This window comes from Musa acuminata, chromosome BXJ2-9 (genome assembly GCF_036884655.1).
Source record: "Musa acuminata AAA Group cultivar baxijiao chromosome BXJ2-9, Cavendish_Baxijiao_AAA, whole genome shotgun sequence".
Classification (NCBI taxonomy): domain Eukaryota; kingdom Viridiplantae; phylum Streptophyta; class Magnoliopsida; order Zingiberales; family Musaceae; genus Musa; species Musa acuminata.
Genome location: NC_088346.1, coordinates 9201785 through 9219524, shown reverse-complemented (window position 1 = coordinate 9219524; position 17740 = coordinate 9201785). Strand labels below are relative to the sequence as shown.

Here is a 17740-nt window from a genome sequence, read left to right as displayed (position 1 = left end):
AAGACATGTGATTTTATATAGTGAGCATTACACATAGCTGATCATATTTTTCTTACCTTTCTTTCCTCTTCGTTAACTGCCTCTTAGAGCAGTACAAGTTGTATTGGGATGTGAACTGAGTGTTACAGGATTTTTTATTTAAAATTATATTAAATAAAAATTAAAATTAGGAAGTGAATAGAGTTGCCTTAAGTTATGCTAATTATATATTACCCTGTAGTGAGTTAACTTTAGTTTTACGATTTTAATATGTTAAGAAATTATATTGACATCCATATAATTATAAAAAAATATATTTAAATCTATTTATCATAACATCTTTAGTAGTAGATGATGTCGATGATAGTAAATGCTTGTGAATTGAGTTGTTATAGGAATTTTGGTTTAAGATTATATTAAATAAATTTTAAAATCTATGAATGAATATAGTTGTTACATAAGGAGCTAATTATATATTACTTTTTATATTTAGATTCAGCATCGCAATCTCTATAAATAAAAAATGTACATTAGGATCTCTATGCTTTTAAAAATAAAATAAATAATTATATTTATTATAATATTAAAAAATATAATACGTAACACAACTGTTAGATCAATATGAAAATGATAGATAAAAAGTTAATTTTAATATTCATTCCATTTCAAACGATTTAATCGATAAAAAAAAAAATAAATAAAAAAATATTAAAATTATATTTTTTACTTATTACTTTTATGTTGATTAAATATGTGGTATCATGTGTTTTTTTTTGTCAATACTAAAATTATTTATTTTATTATAATAATATTAATAGGACGGAGATAATATATAATTAGTCCCTCTGTTAGCGCCTGACACGTGACTATGGCTTCGTCACGTGGCTGTGGGCGCCCCCTCCGTCTTAGTCGTCGTCGGGTTGTGTGCCGCCCACCACCACCGCTCCTCCGGTGGACCCAAAACAAACCGAGGCGGCCTCTTGCTGTCTGCAAACAGTAGTCATCGCTCGTCAGATCTACCCACACTAGTTTTATCCAAGTGAAAGGGAATAGCACGCATGCCGTGCCTCAGAGAGAGAGCCAATGCATAAAACATCGTGCTTTAGATCAGTGATTCTTGGGGAACAGGGCCTCGTTGTTGAACTCTGTCTCTTTGCACGTCCATGTCATGTTATATATATATATGATCTGTGCATCTTCTTGTCTCAAGTTTAAGTTATCGACAAGGCATAACGCCTCCTTCGTGTCCTATTCGTGAGTTACTCCGTAGCTGTATCCCAATGCATTCTCCTAAACGCCAGGTCGGATCTTCATCTTCCTGTCTTGTTCAGCCAGGGTGCACGAGTTGTTCCGTCGCCAAAGAGCGGTGGGCTCCACGGTCCCGGGGGGTTGATGCGAGGAACCTTAGCGATGAGGGAAGGTGTCCCATGGCTGGAATGAGGCAGGCGATCCGAATCAATATCCCTCGGTGTGAAAACCCCGAATTTACCACACAGCCCCGCACTCAGTGGCATTTTCGTTATTTAGCCGAAAAAGACCGATGGATTACGAGAACAAATAATAATGTTGGATAAAAAGGCACGAATTCTGCCGCTTGCGCTTTTAGAGAGGGAGAGAGAGACTCAGCGTCGGCAAAAAGCTCCCACCACTTTCTTCCTTCTCTAATGGCGAATCTCGCAGCCTAGCTTTCACACGAGCCACTTCTCACACCCTCTCCTCCCCACTCTACTGAGCCCAAACTGTAAACCCTCGCTTCTCCCGTGCCTTCGATCTCTACTTGCTGGTCATCGTCCGCAGTCATGGCCGCAGAGAGGACACCGCCGCCGGTGATTGGGAAGGCCGGGAGCTACACCGTCTTCATCACCCCGCCTCCGAACCCGACGCCATCCGAGGGCCCAAGATCCCCCATTGCGAGCCCTACGCCGAGCCTTAGTGCCAGCACCCCTGAAAAGGAGGATCCTTTGCCGGCGAAGGCTTCTCCTCCTCCGCCGCCGCCGCCGGTTCAGGTACCACCCCGGCAGTTCGAGAAGCCTGCCGCCAAGTCTTCTGGATCCGTATTCGGCTTCTTCTGGGACGCCATTGTCAAAGTCCAAAATGGTATCTTATTCAAATTCTTGAAATTTGGGGGTACTGTAGGATCTTTTCTTTTCTCATATTTTTGGTTTTGGCTAACAGCGCATTCGAGCTTGGACGAGTACTTGGCGGATTGGTTTGGATTGAACCAGTCCAGGTACCAGTGGGCGTTGAATGATTACTACGAGAGCAGTGAAAAGGTTACTGTTCTTTTCGCTTTGGTCGTGAAGTTTCGTAATGTTCTTTTGGTCGGCGATGGCTTGAAGGTTACTCTGGATTTGGAATATGGAATTGAACTACCGAGTTTTCGTCATTGCTTTTTTCTTTCTTCGATATGCTGATTTATGATTAGTTATGCTATTCAATGATTTCGATTATATCACCTGGAATTTGCTTGATCTTTTAGCATTGGTGATAGCTTGAGGGTCACTCTGGACTTGGAATATGTGGTTGAACTACTGAATCTTCGTCACTCTGTATGATTTGCTATTTTTTTGAGTGACTTTGTTTTTTCACTTGGAATTGTTTCCTAGAGCACTTTGCTTGATCTATCTTCACTTTCGAATTTTTACAAAGAGATGTTTTTTCTCAGTTTTCTCTACCGGACCATGTGTTCAAATGTCTTGACTATGAGCATTTGAGGTACCTTCAACCACTTACAGCTATCTTTTGATTTATCATGACACTGTGTAAAAAAGATATCATAGGATTGAGAATGACCTGAATCAAATAGTTAAATTTTGATACTAAAAAAGAAGGTCGATTGCTTGGAAGAAGAACAACAATCGAGTTAATTTTCGGAGGGCTGTGGCTGCCGAGGAAGGGGGTTTATTAACTCCTGGTGGCTAATGAGCTGATCTATGCTGATGAGAAAACATCTTATGCAATTACATATATACGCGAATATATACGAGCGATACTGTGTGTCCTCTTTGTATTGTTGATGTGTTTTGCCTGGAGATATGTCAAGATATATGAAGCAGGATCAGAGTGTATAAACATCTTGACTTACGAATTTATATGTGTGAAAGTTGGACAAATGCAAGGACATGTCTGTGTGATTTGTTTATTATTAGTTTAACTAGGGGAGTTTGATTTTTCTTGTCATTTATGTAAAATTGTACGATTTACATAAGGTATTTAGCATGACATAATAGTCTGTATTGGAGGAAGAAACTTTTAATTGAATTTGAATGCTTTAGCAAAGGTTTTCAAGAACATCTCAAAAAATTATTAATTGTCTATTTTGATGCTTGAAATGTCATTTAAAAGTAATATGGAAATGTTGGAATTTCATGCTTTTATATGACAAATGTAGCATGTTTCCATATGCTAAACCCAGTGAGTCTAAGCCCCATATGACGTTCTTTTAGCCTAAGTTCTTGATTTCCCATCTAGATCTATTATCTGGTCTCTGAATCAACCAAGGTGTCTGCATTTGCATAATTCATTCTGCTCCATCAACTATAAACTGATCTAGATAGTTATCTCCTCATATTGGCTTTTCATGATTTCTCGTGCTTTGTGTTTGCGATTCGGACATGTTTCCCGGCTCCTAATACTGTGCAGCCTGATAAGCATGAGAATTTTGAGGTCTCTAGATGAGAGTGCTCTGGCAGCAAATGATGTTCAACTTTTCCTTTTACCAAGTTTTCATGGTCTTTGAGGATAAGTGGGTGCTAATGTCTGATTCTCAACTGTTTATTTTGGGTTTTATTGTACTTGTAAGACTTCTCTTGTTTAATCCATGCATTGGTCTTCTATTAAATTTGCCTAATTCTTGGAATAAAAGCAAGTTTTATAGGAATCTGTACTGCTTGATGGCTTGAGAATGTGAATTGAATTTCTAAATATTTTTCATTGCAGGAAAAGGAAAGTGGTAAACTTAGTAAACCAAAAGAGCTTTCCAGCAAAGTACAAGCTGTCTAAAAAGTTTTTAAAGAGGTAAAACATCATCTCCGTTTCTTATGTCCATATGCTTATTTCTGACTCTGCTATCATGTTCTTGTCATGCAGTAGACTTCAGCATTGGCACGTGGGTCCTGAAGTTAAAAACATGTCTGATGAAATGCTGTTTATGCTTTGTATATCAATGATCTAAAGCGGTCTCGACGTATTACAGACCAAATGATCCTATGTCAGCTCTTGTGTCATCATGCGGCTGATCGCAGTTAGTTCAATCGACGAGGCAGGAATCTGTGATCAATGATTTCCTTTCAAATGTTTTTCCTATGTTAGCATTCTCGGATTACTTCTTGAAATCAGTTGTCTTTGAACATTTTATGAAATCATCTGTCCAAAAGCAATCAAAATGGTTTTGTTTCCTCCTTGTATGACAATAATAGTTTTTTCTATGTTTTTTTTTTTTTCAAGATAGCTCTTAATTATTACTTCGAAATGAATGGCTGATTCAAAGAGTAATTGATCTCCGTCCATTTAAGATGAATAACAAGTTACTTGGGCTATCAATCATGGTTGCACTGGCGACAAAATGAACTTATTGTTGATTTTCAACATGAAGATTCAGCTTTTTTACAAGTATTTTACTGATGACATTCTTCTATAAGAAAAGCAAAGCATGATGTGGATGAATTTTAAGTTATAATGATTGTAATAATTTGATAGATGGTGATTCAAGAATTGAATTTTTTGATGGCTTCAAAATATTGAAGAAGGGATTGAATGTGTTGTGCATGAATTAAAAGTATCTCTTTTATAGTATGCTAAGAAAGAGTGAAGGGATTGGTTGGATCTAAGAGTCTTTATGTTGGGTTTCTGATCATTTGCAAATCTATATGAAAGAACTGAGTTTATCTATATAAATAATATTATTTTTTCAAAAAAAATATTTACTTTGAAAATATTCCTTAGAATTAGTTGATTGACTTTTTTGTTTTTGATTATTATGATTGATGCGGATATGGTTTTTCTCGCATCAGACCCGCATCCGACCCGTTTCCGGTTCTTTCGGGCCGGTGGTTTTAGGTTTTGGCGCACCGTCGATGCGATGAATGAAGCAGTTTTTATGCCTCTCCACAGCTCAAGAAGCTTCGGGCTCGCGTGAGAAGGATGTCGGAGAGGCGGAGAGAAAAGGAGAAGCTTCGAGACCGCGAGAGAGAGCGAGACCGCGAGAGGGATCGGGACCGCGGTCGCGACCGAGACCGAGATCGAGATCGAGATCGAGAGAGAGACAGGGATCGGAACAGAGATCGAGACCACCGGAAGCGGTCGCGTTCCAGGTCCCCGTCGAGGTCCCGTTCCCTGTCGGCTGAGCGCCACCGCCGCCGCCACGGCCACCACCGGCGCTCCCCCTCCCCTGACTCCGTCCGCCGCAAGCGACGCCGGGAAGGCAGCGACGACGATCGCGACCGCCGCCGCTCCTCCGCCTCGGAGATCGCGGATAGCGGCGCCAAGGAGCAGAAGAAGCAGGCCGGTGACGCTCCTAGGGGCGGGGAGGTGCCGGCGCCCACGGACGCGGACCCGGACGAGCTGGAGATGATGAAGATGCTGGGGATTCCGATAGGGTTCGATTCCACCAAAGGGAAGCCGGTGGAGGGAAATGACATGAGCGGGGTGAGGGTGGTTACGAAGCGGCAGCCTCGGCAGTACATGAATAGGAGGGGAGGGTTTAATCGGCCTTTGCCTCCGGAGCGGAACCGCTAGAATCTTGATTACAGCCTGAAAGGTTAGGGTTTTTTGTTCATGCCCTAGCTTTTACATAGAACTTTTAGCTTTGTTTTTATTACATTGAATCATTTTTTTTCTTGCTATGTAACTAGTGTTTGCCGTAGAACCATTGAAATTGTATAACTTATTCTTTCTTAAAAAGCAATTATGTGAATTGACTCAAGACATGAAAGGTATTCTCCAAGTTGGATTTGGATTAGAAATAAGGCTTGATGTGCTTTTACATTCAAGTTTCACTTGTTCAAGAAATGCCACCACTATACAGTTTCCCAAAACTTCACACTTGGTTGGATTGTCTTGTTCCATCCACTATTGCGCATTGCGAATGCCAATTGGGTTTATGCATATTAATCACATAGCATGTGATTGGCAATATTGCTGGTATTGTGTGACACGTACTTTGAAACCCAGTTACATACTTCCCAATATTTCTAGACAAGATTCTGACAATAGGAAATGGAAGTTAGTAACTCCAACTCAGGGATCAGCACTCGCTTTTGAGTTCCTTAGAGATAAAGAATAATTAAATTGATTGAGTTCACAACATATTACAAGCAAATTTGAGAATGTTCTAGTGAGAAAGTATCTTAGTAATGCTTTGGACAACACCATATGTAAATTATTGTCTGCTTCAAACATCCTTGAGAGAGGAATTTGGTTTCCATGTGATGCAGACTGTCATGGAACATCTACCATATGGGGAAGACTAATTGCAAAACTAAAATGTTATGTGAGGCATGGGGTGTTCAATTGGACCATCTTATACAGTAACAGGTGCAAATGGAAAAGAGTAGTTCACCAGTACACAATGATCGGTACTCTTCGAGCCTACAACTTTTTGTTCTCACCAGTACACATAAATGCTGGTACATTTATGTTCTCCCCTTGTTCCTTATCTTTGGATTAATATAAGGCATCTGCTGTTCCTTCTGTCACAACCTTTAAGCATGGCCTACCTTCACTGAATCATTAAACTAGCGTCTGTGTTCTTTCCTCACTTTTACAGAGGAGTTGTGTTGTGTTATGCTTATAATGAAAAGTATTGATTTTCGTTTTTTTTGCTTGTCTTTTGAACTTGTATAAGCTTTATCTTTCTTTCTATCCTCGACAACCTTAACCATGGCAATATGATACAGGGCAGAAATTTTGCCATTTGTTGGATTTAATGGCCCAGTATAATTCTTCAACTGTTGGCAGGTCATTTTTAGAAAATGAATCTTGACATTAAGTATATCTTAAGGTCAATAGAAGTCCTAGTTGATGTTAAGTGACAGTTTTTTAAGGATAGAAGTTTGTGCTTAGTTAACTTGTCATTCCACGCGATATCTGAGAATAGTTTTAGCAGAAAAATGTTGCTTAAAACTACTGATCTTTAGTTGGTGGTTGGTAAATGACCGAATATTTTTTCATCTCATCGAAGGAACATATATGATTGTGAGATTATGCATTTGACCAACAAAAAAAAAAGTCACCACTACCAATAAGAATCTCCAGTAGTATTTTATAGACTAATTTAGATTTGAATTTGAAATTTTAGTTCTGATTTAGGCTATGGCCAGAGTGGAGTTTTACATGTCTTTCATGGTTAGATAGTCATCAATATTTTTTCCTGTATCAGTAGTTTTGAGACAGGTTTTGCTTCCATTATCAACATTAAAATATAAAAAAAAGAAATATAACTTAGAATAAGAGTTCAGACCAGGTAGTAAGAAAATAAGAATGAGGGTCCAATGCACCAAGCTTGCTGCCAAGGTTTTGGGAAGGTCAAAAGTGTATGAGTGTACACTTCTGTAATAAAAAAAATATTAGGTGATATAAATTAGTATTACATGCAATTTATGACATATGACAAAAGTGTATTAGTGTTGCTTCCACTGTGTTCATTTCATCATTTATGTCCTTGATTGCTATGTGAGCTTGTTCAGGCATAGTGGAAATGCAAGGTTTGCCTGAGATATCATTTCCACAACAATGGAATGAAATTTTTTATTGTATTAGCATTCTGTCCTCCACATAAGCATGTTAATCACTTTTCAGTACAGCTACTTGTTTCTTACCCTTCTTTTACCATTGTTCGTAGTGTTCTATTAATGAATAAAAGGATGTAACTAGGGGAACTTTATCATCAAAGTACTTAGTTTTGCTTCATTAATCAAATGCTCAAAGCTCAAGTCAAACTTATTGCACCTTACTTTTAACATGTTTTCCTTGCTACCTAAAGGGAAATTGTTCATAATTTTATTGATCTTAGATTTCTATTATCCCAGGGTTCTGAAACCAAGCAAGTTGTGATAAGCTGCAAGTCTTCACTTCCCGAATCCAGTCCAGGGCTGTGGTTAGTCATCATAGTATGAGATTCTCTTCTACCCATCATGTATAACATTTACCGCTCGCCTTAGACATTGCTTGTTGAAACATTAATCAGATACTAGATTAAGAGTACTGCTTCATTTCTTCTGTGCACTGCCGGCCTCCCAGGACTGCTGATACGCTCTCAACTTTATTGAAACTATTGGTTATGATGCCAGTTGCTACAAATATCTTGGTGAGCCCCAAGAAATTGTTGGATATGGCTTTGCCCTTAATTTCAAATGCTAACGTTCTACTTTGTCTTTCCAGTATGTGTTGTGCAGAAACCCTGGCCCTAGTGGTAAGGAGCTGATACCCACTCAATGTCTTTTTCTTATTAATCAACAGGTGCAGTGGAAACATCTGGGATTTCTTCAGCTGAAGATAGGTCTTTGTTAATGTTCTTGCCTATTTCAAGGCATGTTTCTGGAATTTTTTTTTGTTAACCTAATGGTTAATATGAAATGGTATATCTGATATGCTGCACATCATTTTCAAACTGACCCATGTATAGATATCACAGCTCGTCAATACCCAACTGACTCATGCTTCATGGCTTTTAGACACACCAAGTTGAACTTGGGAGATGCGTTTCATCAGATGCAATGGTCATTTGATTAGGGCTTGTGTGAAAAAAACCAGTCTTATATTTTGATAGGAACACATGGAACGTACAAAGAAGCAAAATGTTAAAAAAGTAGCGTGCGCAGTTCTTAGGAAATGTTAATGTTTCTCAATACCACTCAGAATACAGATTAACATACAAGTTTTTGTTCATCTGTCAGACCTTTGGAGGGTGTATGCATGACATCCACCTCTCTGTTCACTCACATGAGAACCGAGTTGGAGGACTCCGAGAACTCTGTCACTGGGGTAACTTTCTGTAGCGGGTCAGCTTAACACGTCGTTTTTGTGGGGGTAATGCTTGTTCCTATAGGCCTTTGAAAGCTGTACCACTCTTCTCTTTGGTCCTTTTTAAGGGCCCTGCATACTCCTATGCTAATAATTTGTTCAAAGATGGCAGGATGACTGCACCTTGCTTGACCCATCACCACCTGTTAGATCCACGCTTTGATCGTGGCCGATACCGCTGCGATTGGCCCATGCCTGCTCATCTCCCTTCCTCGCCTCCATCGATCGAGCGAGCACCACCACGTTCGCTCCTGCCGGAAGAACTTTCCACCTGGATTTACTGCGATCTCAGGATCAGGTGCGCTTCCTGAACAAGTTGTGGCCCATACTTCTGATTCGTATGCTTCTTTTGATGCCGATAGTGTTCTTTTTTCTTTGATGGTTTCCGTCTTCCAATTCGTCTTTTTGCTATGGACGACGATGATTTAGATGTCACAACAATCGAGCACGGTGCTCGTTCAACAAACATCATCGTTCTTCTTCCGGCATACGATTGCCGCCTAGCCTTTTTCGTTCAGAACTCTTATCAAACATCTCGGAAGCAAAGCTCTATCCTTTGACGAGCGCATCGAGATCGAACCCAAACTGGCCATGGGGCTGAGAGAGCCTTTTTCTTTCAGAACTCTTATCAAACATCTCGGAAGCAAAGCTCTATCCTTTGACGAGCGCATCGAGATCGAACCCAAACTGGCCATGGGGCTGAGAGAGCAGAGAGGCACCCGCGTACGCCCCCGATCGCCGCTGTTGTGAGGTCGGGCGGCGTGTGAGGACCCAATCGACGGATCACGTCGGGGCATTCGGACGAGCACCTGGTAGGCTCAAGGCATGTCGTTAGAGGGCGCGGATTCATCCGGCTGTTGATGGTGGTGTAGCGACCATAGACCGAGGGGGCAATGGGATGGACTACATCTGCATTGTTAGCGGGATGATTTGCACAACAGTCAAATCACCTTAAGATTGTTATGTCAATCAGTGTAACCAAACTAATAATCTAAATCGCGTACGTAAAGATTTCAATTAATGTTGTTAGTATATGGCAATTCAAATATAAGAACACAATACTCGATTCAAGTGAAAACTTTTAAGGCAGCTCAATGAAGATCCAGCTGAGGTATGCAGGAAAACAAAGTTAAACGAGAAGATCAAATCCAAAACAAAAAAGAAATAGGAATCAAGGAGGCTTCCCAGTTATGCTTAACCATGCAAAAAAGATACACCCAAGAGATCTCAATCAAAGTAATCATCCCAAAAAACGATACCCTTTGTCTATTTATTAGTAAAAAAATATAACTTACCCAGAGAAATTGTAAAGTACAACATAATGATCTTTTCACTTGAAAAAAGTGCTTGTATCAGCATAGGGAACCTTTAAACTAGTGTAAAGATGAAGAGGAGTGCCACATGACTAAAAGAGCATTAAGAACCAAGTAGTTCTGTTAATGAAAACTAGTTTTCAACTACATATAAAAGTGTGATTGTCAATGAGCAACAATAGGAATTGACCTGAAATTTGCTGATCCATGAACACATAATTGATGAAGAATTAATGCCACAAATCTGCATGTAAATAATTGTCTCGTAGAATACCGAGAAGAATGGCTCCCCGAGTCTCAATGCCAGAGCTTAGCACAGAAGCCAGTCGGCACTCGGGGTGGTCTCTTGCTGCAGACGGTTTCTGAGAAGGTATCCACCAACTGCCCCGCAAGGCTCACAGGATCATCTATTAGAGTATCGACATAAACATTAACGATCCTTCTCTCCTGCGGGGTTGCCCGTAAGCTGAACCATGTCAAGAACTTCACCCTGAAGTTGGTTTCGATGTGCCTCTCACATTCCAGCCATCTGATCACCTTCACGCAATACTCGTATGCTCCTTCCAGTGATCCATCTTTGACATTTACACCCTCAAGATTCCCACCACATCTTTTCTTTGATGAACTCCCTGGTTCCATGCCTGGCTTCATCAAGCCATCTTCAAATTTATTGACACTAGGTTTTCCTTTGCTGCACCTCTCAGAACCTTCTGTTCCAGCTTCCACCCTGCAAGGAGTGGCAGGAAGGGTGGAGTTGGATTGCACAAATGGTACAATCACCATCTCGTTGACAACAGGAGCATTAGATTCATTCTCTGATCTTGGGATGTCAGATGTTTGGTTATTCTCCATAGAGTTAGTGGAATCTGTCCGAATCGTTGAGTTTGGTTCCTCATCTAATACAGAATCAGAGCGCCCAGGTGATTCATCTCGTTCAGGAACTTCTGCTCTGCTTGTACTGCCCTTGCATTCACTCTTTTGGTGGCCAGCATCTTTCTGGGCATGATCCGTTGATTTTTCTGTCTCAAGGATCTCAGGCTTCTCACATTCATCAAATTCTATTTCTGGCAACTTGTTCAAGTCAGCACAAGCGGTACTGTTAGTATTAGATTCGTCACCCTCTGAGGGATTAGACAAGCCACTACTGTTTGTTTTAGGGCTTTGACAATGTGGTTCTAATACAGCTGTCTGCGGTGCCAAGCCCATAGAGTTGTCCAGTGAGATGCCTTTGGTTTTTGTTCCAACTTCACATGTATCAAGGTCCCCTGTATCGCCGAAGGCAACCACCTTGAACATATATTCTGTAGCTGGAGCTAGTTCTGTTACTAGAAACCTTCTCTTTGGATTTAATAGAGAAAATGAGGCTTTCTTGGGGTATTCTGGGGTGTCAGCCTTTCGGTGCCACACGGTAAAGCCAGCTACCTCTTGACCTAATGACGAATTATTCTCCGAATCCAAAACCACAGTAAGAGATGTTTGCGATATCTGTTCAAATTTGATAAAGCTGGAGGATACTGAACCAGTTTCTGCAGGTGACAAAAATTCATGAAGGAATGATGAATGCATCAAAAAGGTAACAGAAATTTTAAGAAACTTGGAGCTTAGACGAGCTTACGCTGAACTTGAGCAGTGGCTGATAAACCACCTAAGCGCATTGTATCTAGTAAATCTACTGCACAGGCACACAGTTTCTGGACTTCAGCACCAACAGAAAGTCGGTTGACGATTCCTCGTGCCATGTTTGGTAAATCATCGATAGATCCAACCTCAGCCTCCAGTTTCTTCTGTGCTGTCTCAACTATTTCATGCAAACTTGCATACTTCTCTGTTAAGTTGAGAAGTTTATGACTAAGAGAAATCCGATAACACAATACATCGACTCGTCGTGCATCCTTTGCAATCATGAGCTGCTTTTTCCAACACCTGCAGAAACAAAAAGTAAAAAAAAAGGTATAAGTGAATCCCTTGTGGAAGCAACTGCGGTTTGATGTGTGACCACCAAAGGAATTTCTCTTCCACAATATGTTTCAGTTGTGAAGTGAGAACAGCTCTAGACAATCTAGAACTGATTTACTTCAAAATAACTGTTCATGCCAAAATCTAATGTGTAACACCTAGAACGTAACAAGCCAACCTAAAACCTAAAGGGAAATCCAGTAGGAAGGATCAATGAGAATCTCTCAGGACCAAATAATTGATATGTACAATAATATGGACAAGAATAAGCATTTGAGGGGTACAGAAAATTCACTAAAACAGATGTTATAGTCATCCATGAATTTCATGACAAATGCATACCTGTTTCTGTCCTTGCAGGAAAAAAGTCAGGCAGGTTGGACTCAAGGACAAATTGCCCTGTTCAAGTAATTTCAGGAGAGAGAACATATCGGTCCCCTGGCTGTTCTCAGAGTAACATTAAGTTTGCATAATTTTCCTTACGAAAGAGACATTTAGCAGTTACATAAACTTTCATAAAAAATCTACTCAGGATCCAAAGAGAAATGGAGATAATGGAACCATTTAAATTACCAATTACCATCTGTTTTATCTTTCTAAGTGCAATGGTTAACACTGTACCAGCTAATTGAAATTGGAGAAAAGAGATTCTATTAAAAGAAACACATCAGCTCATGGTCTTCCAGAACCCTTTTTCATAATCATTTTTTGCCGTCATTTTCCTGTCCATTTTGCCATAATGGCAATCGTGTCTTTCTCCACCTGATGAGAATATACATCCATATCTTACATATCTTTTCTTCACCAAATTATCTTTTCAATCAATAATTATACCTTGATGTTACTCTACTGTTCTAAGCCCTCCCACAGGCAAAGAGGTTAAGTCTCTACATTCATGATCCACACTTCCAAACCCTCTGTGCTTATGAATAGAAATACAAAGACAAGCCATCTTAAGCTCACTTCTGAAGCTCTTATCTCCTAGCACACAAAGAATGATGCAAGAACGATGCACCATGGACCTCATATGTTGTCTTAGCTCCTATTATGGTATTTTAAGCTATCTAACAAACTCAATGCGGAGTGTCTTGCTAGTAGTATGGAGCTATAAAATTTGGTATAACAACCAACAATTAATACAATTGACAAGATTAACTGATGTAGGATGTGTATAAAAAAGGTCAAGTTAAGTCATGCTGCATTCAGGCAACATGTTCTATATGTTTTTATATACATTACTACCTATTTATGATGATACTTAAGTTTGAAATTTAATTGAAGTCAAATTGGTAGCCATAAAGTTTGTGAGTCGATAGAGTTTTGTTCAGTAGGAAAAATGAAAAAAAACTATGGTCTCTGTTCTCCACTTATTCTCTCATTTTTAATTCAATGTATTGACAAATAACCACTGTTTGACATTTGCATATGATTAAATTCAGTTAGAATCTGGATTTTTTTTTTTTTTCACCTACTGAGGTTTTCTCATACCAGCACCTACTACCTCTTGCTGTAATATCATAACCGCGGCCTCCCTGCACCTGCCGTTATATCACAACAGCAGTTTCTCAGTCAGTTTCTCGTAATTTATCATTGTTCTCCATGGAATTCTTAATTAAATAAAAAAGAACTGGTTTTGCATTTCTCTCATATTCTGATATAGATTACTTCTTAGCTTCCGTGTAAAAATTATGCATACTTTAACGATAAGAAACATATGTCTAAACAAGATAAAAGCAAACATGTAAACAAACTTTCACTAAATAAGGAAGGTTGCATATTATTGAATCCATACAAGTAATATACAAGGGCAAACGGGTTTCATTATTCTTTTAAGTTGAAATGAAGTGGCTATAAAAAGTGATACTGAATTACAGGTATTGACCGTTTTGCTTGATGAAGAATTTTCTTTTCTTGTTGCAAAATGCAGTAACAATCCCTCTCTTATTCTATTACTGTTGTTTCTATCCGCACCCAATCATTCCCATTATTCTAAAGGCCATGAGACATCAACCGCTACCATCACAAGCATTCCAAAAGCCATAAATCAGCACTTAGGTTTCTATAATAAAGTCCTCCACTGCAACTTTCCATCAGCACTTGTTTCTTCCAAGTCATTCAAATAAAGCATTCTAACTTTAAATGCTATATCTGCTAGTTCCATTCATCTTATGTTCATGTTAATCTCAAGAGCCAGTTTATCCTTTTATTGAAGCATTCAACATTAGCCGAGTTATGAATCTTAAGAAACATAGATATGACTACTCTTTGGCCTACTAAACAAACACCGACAGAGAAATTTCGCTATTAGATTGTGTCATTGAAGTCTAATTGCTTATCACATTTAAAGAAAAAAAAACAAAATTGAGCTCATCAAACTCATCAAAAAAATTATCTGCTCCTAACACTAGCAGACTAAACACCTAATGATGTTGAACCATCACAATTCTTTTAGCCTGAAGTAATTCAGGATTGGTAAGACAAGACAATTAATTAGGTTATTGCACAAGATAAAGTAGATTAGGTGCTAAAGATAAATGGATCAGATATAGACTAAAAGTTTGATGACTGAAAGCAGTAATGAGCAGTTAAATAAAAATGGATGAACATATACTAAGGGGATTATTGAAAACAATTTAACATTATGTTCAAGAAATTACCCTAGCAAGTCATTAACTTTTCCGCAATATATGCAGTAATAGCCCCCATCCAATCTTGTGCACTGCCCACTCTTCATGACACCTCCTTTTTCATGCTTAAGAACACACTCAAGATGAGAAGACAGGCCACATGAGTCACCTTGAGAAAGGTTCTCTGAGCCACAAAACAGCCAAAGACTAGGGTCTTTATTATCATCATATTTGTGACATATACAACATGAGCACCGCTTACAGAACGCATCTTCTATGTTAAGAGTCGCCCGGCAGGCTGAATTCTTGCAGTATCTAATGTTGTCCGAAGCTTCTTCAACATCACCCGACTGCAGATTGTCCGTAGTGATGGGCAAACGTGAAGGATGGTCATTCTTTCTCTGTCTCTTAGCTGGGGTTTGGGGGCTGTGTGTACACAGATCCTGAGCAGAGTCCCTGTCTTTGGTATGTTCTCCAGATTTTTTATCAGAAACAACTCTGAAAAGGTATTCTATCATCTTTTGTTTTGTTAAGCTAGTGTATTTCCTCTCCTTCCCTATCTCTGCACAAAGGATCTCTAAAATGTCACGCCGGCTCCATGTCTGCAGCTTCTCAGGAGCGCTCTCTGGCCACTTCGACAATTCACGGACGAGCTCTCTCTTCTCCTCGATGCTCAACTTACTACATTTAGATGGGTCAAGTACGAGCCCTGAAGAGCAAACTATATCATAATTACTAAAAAAAAAAGTTAAAAAACATACAATGATTGAAGAAGATGCCTCACTGTACAAGATTCCTCTAATGTGGGTCTGGAGAAGGTCAAACTTATGACACCTCACCCCTACTCCTGCATTCATAGAGCTATTTCCACAACTCAAATCTGTGACACATGGCCTGCAGTAAGGCACTGGTGCTAAGGCTCACCCTCACAAAGAGTAAGTTGATATGACATTAGGGTTCATCTATGTGCCAGCCAACGACTCAGAAACTACTGTTCTTTGGACACCTGATGTAGCAGGTAAGCTGGAGTCCCAAGTACTAACATTTAGTAACTTCTAACATATAGCATTCTCCTGGCTAACTATTTGAGTGCAGGTTTTTCCTGTGGTAAACAGAAAGGTTCCAGAACTACAGTACAAGAGGCAGAGTATCACACTGAACAAGAAACCTCTGAGCAAAAAATGACCTCTGTAAAATCAGCAAACTATTTGAAGCAAAAGAAAGCAATTTTAGCTCATTGCAATCGAAGATAATGATAGTTCAACAAGTAAATCCTAAGTTTGTGATTGAGAACGACATGGGGATGCAGCTTGAACCCACAGGACCGACGCTTTACCAGCAACCCTCTAAGCTTTAGCATCGACCATAGAATTCCAGAATTCTTCAAGCTGAGGAAAGCCAAAATGTGATCAAGAAAAGAACTCCTTATGGATCATACCACATTTTCCGGTTGAAATAATTAAGAGTTCCGTTTCAGTGGACTTTTACTTTTCTTAGACATAGGAGAATTCCTAGCCATCACAATTCGCTGATGAAATCAGCATTTCAATCCGAGGCGTGAAAAAGGAAGCTCGAGATGAGTGGGGGGGGGGGGGGGGGGGGGCAAAAGGAAAATTCATCTTCCTCAGCATATGCTAAGCCAAAATTTGGGGGAAAAGAATGCCAACTGCCCCAAACTTGGTCATCCGCTGCACATCACCCACAAATGCAAGGAAGGAGCGGATTACACAAAGAGGTGAGAGAAGGAAATCGGAGAAACCCTACAAAAACCCGATCTTCGTAACGCCAAACTCCTACAGATCGAAGAAAACCACCGAGCCCCTTGGGTGCTCCAACTTTGTCGAACCAGGGACCACATCGAACCCGAATCATGCGTTCCCCCTCGGAATCCACTTCAGCGAGCAGATCGAGATCTCCCCAGGCATCAATTGCCAAAACCGCAACGAAGAAGCCACAAACAGTGACGAAAAGGACGAGAAGCGCACCTGAGAAATTCGGATCCATAGCGGGCGGCCTCCGCGCTGCCCCCCTTCACATTGCCACCCTCAAGGCTGACCCTTTTTCCGCCCCCTGCACCGCCGCACGCGGATCCAAACCGAAGGAGAGCAATAATCCCATTAAAATGACCGACTTCTTTAATGCCTCTACGGTTACGACGCCCAACCGAGCGAGAGAGAGAGAGAGAGAGAGAGCGAGAGAGAGAGAGGGGAATACCAAGAAAGGAATCCGTGGCTGACCGGGTCTCATCATCTTCACCTCTTGTCCTCCTCCTCCTCCTCCTTGCTTTTAGATTCGGACGCCGCGGTGTGATCAATGTTCAACCCTAACAAAGCAAAGCATTTACAATAAACCCTACCATTTTCTTTTTTAGGGCTTTTTTTCCCCTCTCTCTTTTGTCTGTTTTCTTTGCACTCCGTATTTAAGTATTACATCGTCTTTGACCGTACGGAATAGTATTCTAATCATATATTTTCTGCCTATTATTTATTAAATAATATTATTCATAAAAATATCAATTATCATAAGTTTACCTTTCGTATAAATAATGATATAATATCGTCCATCCATTTCATCATCACTATTATCATCGATTATTATAATCGATATCAGAAGTAAATTCTCGATGATCATGAAATATCCTTCCAAATAAGGTTCTCACTGTAACAATCAATAAATAGCAAATTATTATGTATGCAATTAAGGAATGTATATGATTGAGCTCGAGATGGATTCTATATAGATTGAATCGAACTCTAGCGTTGACCAAATCTTTATAATTGCTTCAAATTAATTGAAGTTTGTGTTGACAACAACCACTTGCGTGGTTGCTATGGAAGTCGATGC

At 39.8% G+C, this 17740-nt stretch overlaps 3 protein-coding genes and 1 long non-coding RNA gene across 7 annotated transcripts; 3 read left to right on the top strand and 1 right to left on the bottom strand.

Annotated features, from left to right (window-relative positions):
* The first annotated feature begins 1582 nt into the window (after positions 1-1582).
* On the top strand, positions 1583-4376 carry LOC135623021 (anther-specific proline-rich protein APG-like). 2 transcript variants are annotated; one of them, XM_065125485.1, is made up of 4 exons: positions 1583-2076; positions 2155-2252; positions 3919-3996; positions 4072-4376. In XM_065125485.1, exons 1-3 carry the CDS (start codon positions 1779-1781, stop codon positions 3979-3981), a joined length of 459 nt encoding a protein of 152 aa, XP_064981557.1. In that variant the 5' UTR covers positions 1583-1778; the 3' UTR covers positions 3982-3996; positions 4072-4376. The 2 variants fall into 2 exon arrangements, with proteins under 2 accessions (XP_064981557.1, XP_064981556.1); XM_065125484.1 differs by having other exon boundaries at positions 4069-4376.
* Positions 4377-5042: 666 nt separating this feature from the next.
* On the top strand, positions 5043-8277 carry LOC103997874 (uncharacterized). 2 transcript variants are annotated; one of them, XR_672667.3, is made up of 3 exons: positions 5068-5737; positions 8007-8074; positions 8165-8277. XR_672667.3 is itself a non-coding variant. In XM_009419205.3 (2 exons), exon 1 carries the CDS (start codon positions 5122-5124, stop codon positions 5713-5715), a length of 594 nt encoding a protein of 197 aa, XP_009417480.2. In that variant the 5' UTR covers positions 5043-5121; the 3' UTR covers positions 5716-5737; positions 8007-8202. The 2 variants fall into 2 exon arrangements, 1 of the variants encoding a protein (XP_009417480.2); XM_009419205.3 differs by having other exon boundaries at positions 5043-5737; positions 8007-8202.
* Positions 8278-10416: 2139 nt separating this feature from the next.
* On the bottom strand, positions 10417-17109 carry LOC135623020 (VIN3-like protein 3). Of its 2 annotated transcripts, none has more exons than XM_065125481.1 (4): positions 16882-17109; positions 14927-15617; positions 11929-12236; positions 10417-11839 (listed from the first exon to the last, which is right to left on the bottom strand). In XM_065125481.1, exons 1-4 carry the CDS (start codon positions 16898-16900, stop codon positions 10611-10613), a joined length of 2247 nt encoding a protein of 748 aa, XP_064981553.1. In that variant the 5' UTR covers positions 16901-17109; the 3' UTR covers positions 10417-10610. The 2 variants fall into 2 exon arrangements, with proteins under 2 accessions (XP_064981553.1, XP_064981554.1); XM_065125482.1 differs by having other exon boundaries at positions 14927-15605; positions 16882-17108.
* On the top strand, positions 15624-16497 carry LOC135623022 (uncharacterized). Its single transcript, XR_010491251.1, has 2 exons — positions 15624-15914; positions 15992-16497. It is a non-coding gene; the product is annotated as an uncharacterized LOC135623022 (long non-coding RNA).
* Positions 17110-17740: the final 631 nt, after the last annotated feature.

Bases quoted from the DNA above. Each gene is read 5' to 3' on its own strand.
- LOC103997874 (XM_009419205.3), top strand. From the start codon at position 5,122: ATGTCGGAGAGGCGGAGAGAAAAGGAGAAGCTTCGAGACCGCGAGAGA.
- LOC135623020 (XM_065125481.1), bottom strand. The intron at 12,237-14,926 runs GTAATTTCTTGA...TTGTTTCTGCAG, and splicing joins AAAGTTAATGACTTGCTAGG to GTGTTGGAAAAAGCAGCTCA. The intron at 11,840-11,928 runs GTAAGCTCGTCT...TGTCACCTGCAG, and splicing joins AGCCACTGCTCAAGTTCAGC to AAACTGGTTCAGTATCCTCC.
- LOC135623021 (XM_065125485.1), top strand. From the start codon at position 1,779: ATGGCCGCAGAGAGGACACCGCCGCCGGTGATTGGGAAGGCCGGGAGC. The intron at 2,077-2,154 runs GTATCTTATTCA...TTTGGCTAACAG, and splicing joins CATTGTCAAAGTCCAAAATG to CGCATTCGAGCTTGGACGAG. The intron at 2,253-3,918 runs GTTACTGTTCTT...TTTTCATTGCAG, and splicing joins ACTACGAGAGCAGTGAAAAG to GAAAAGGAAAGTGGTAAACT.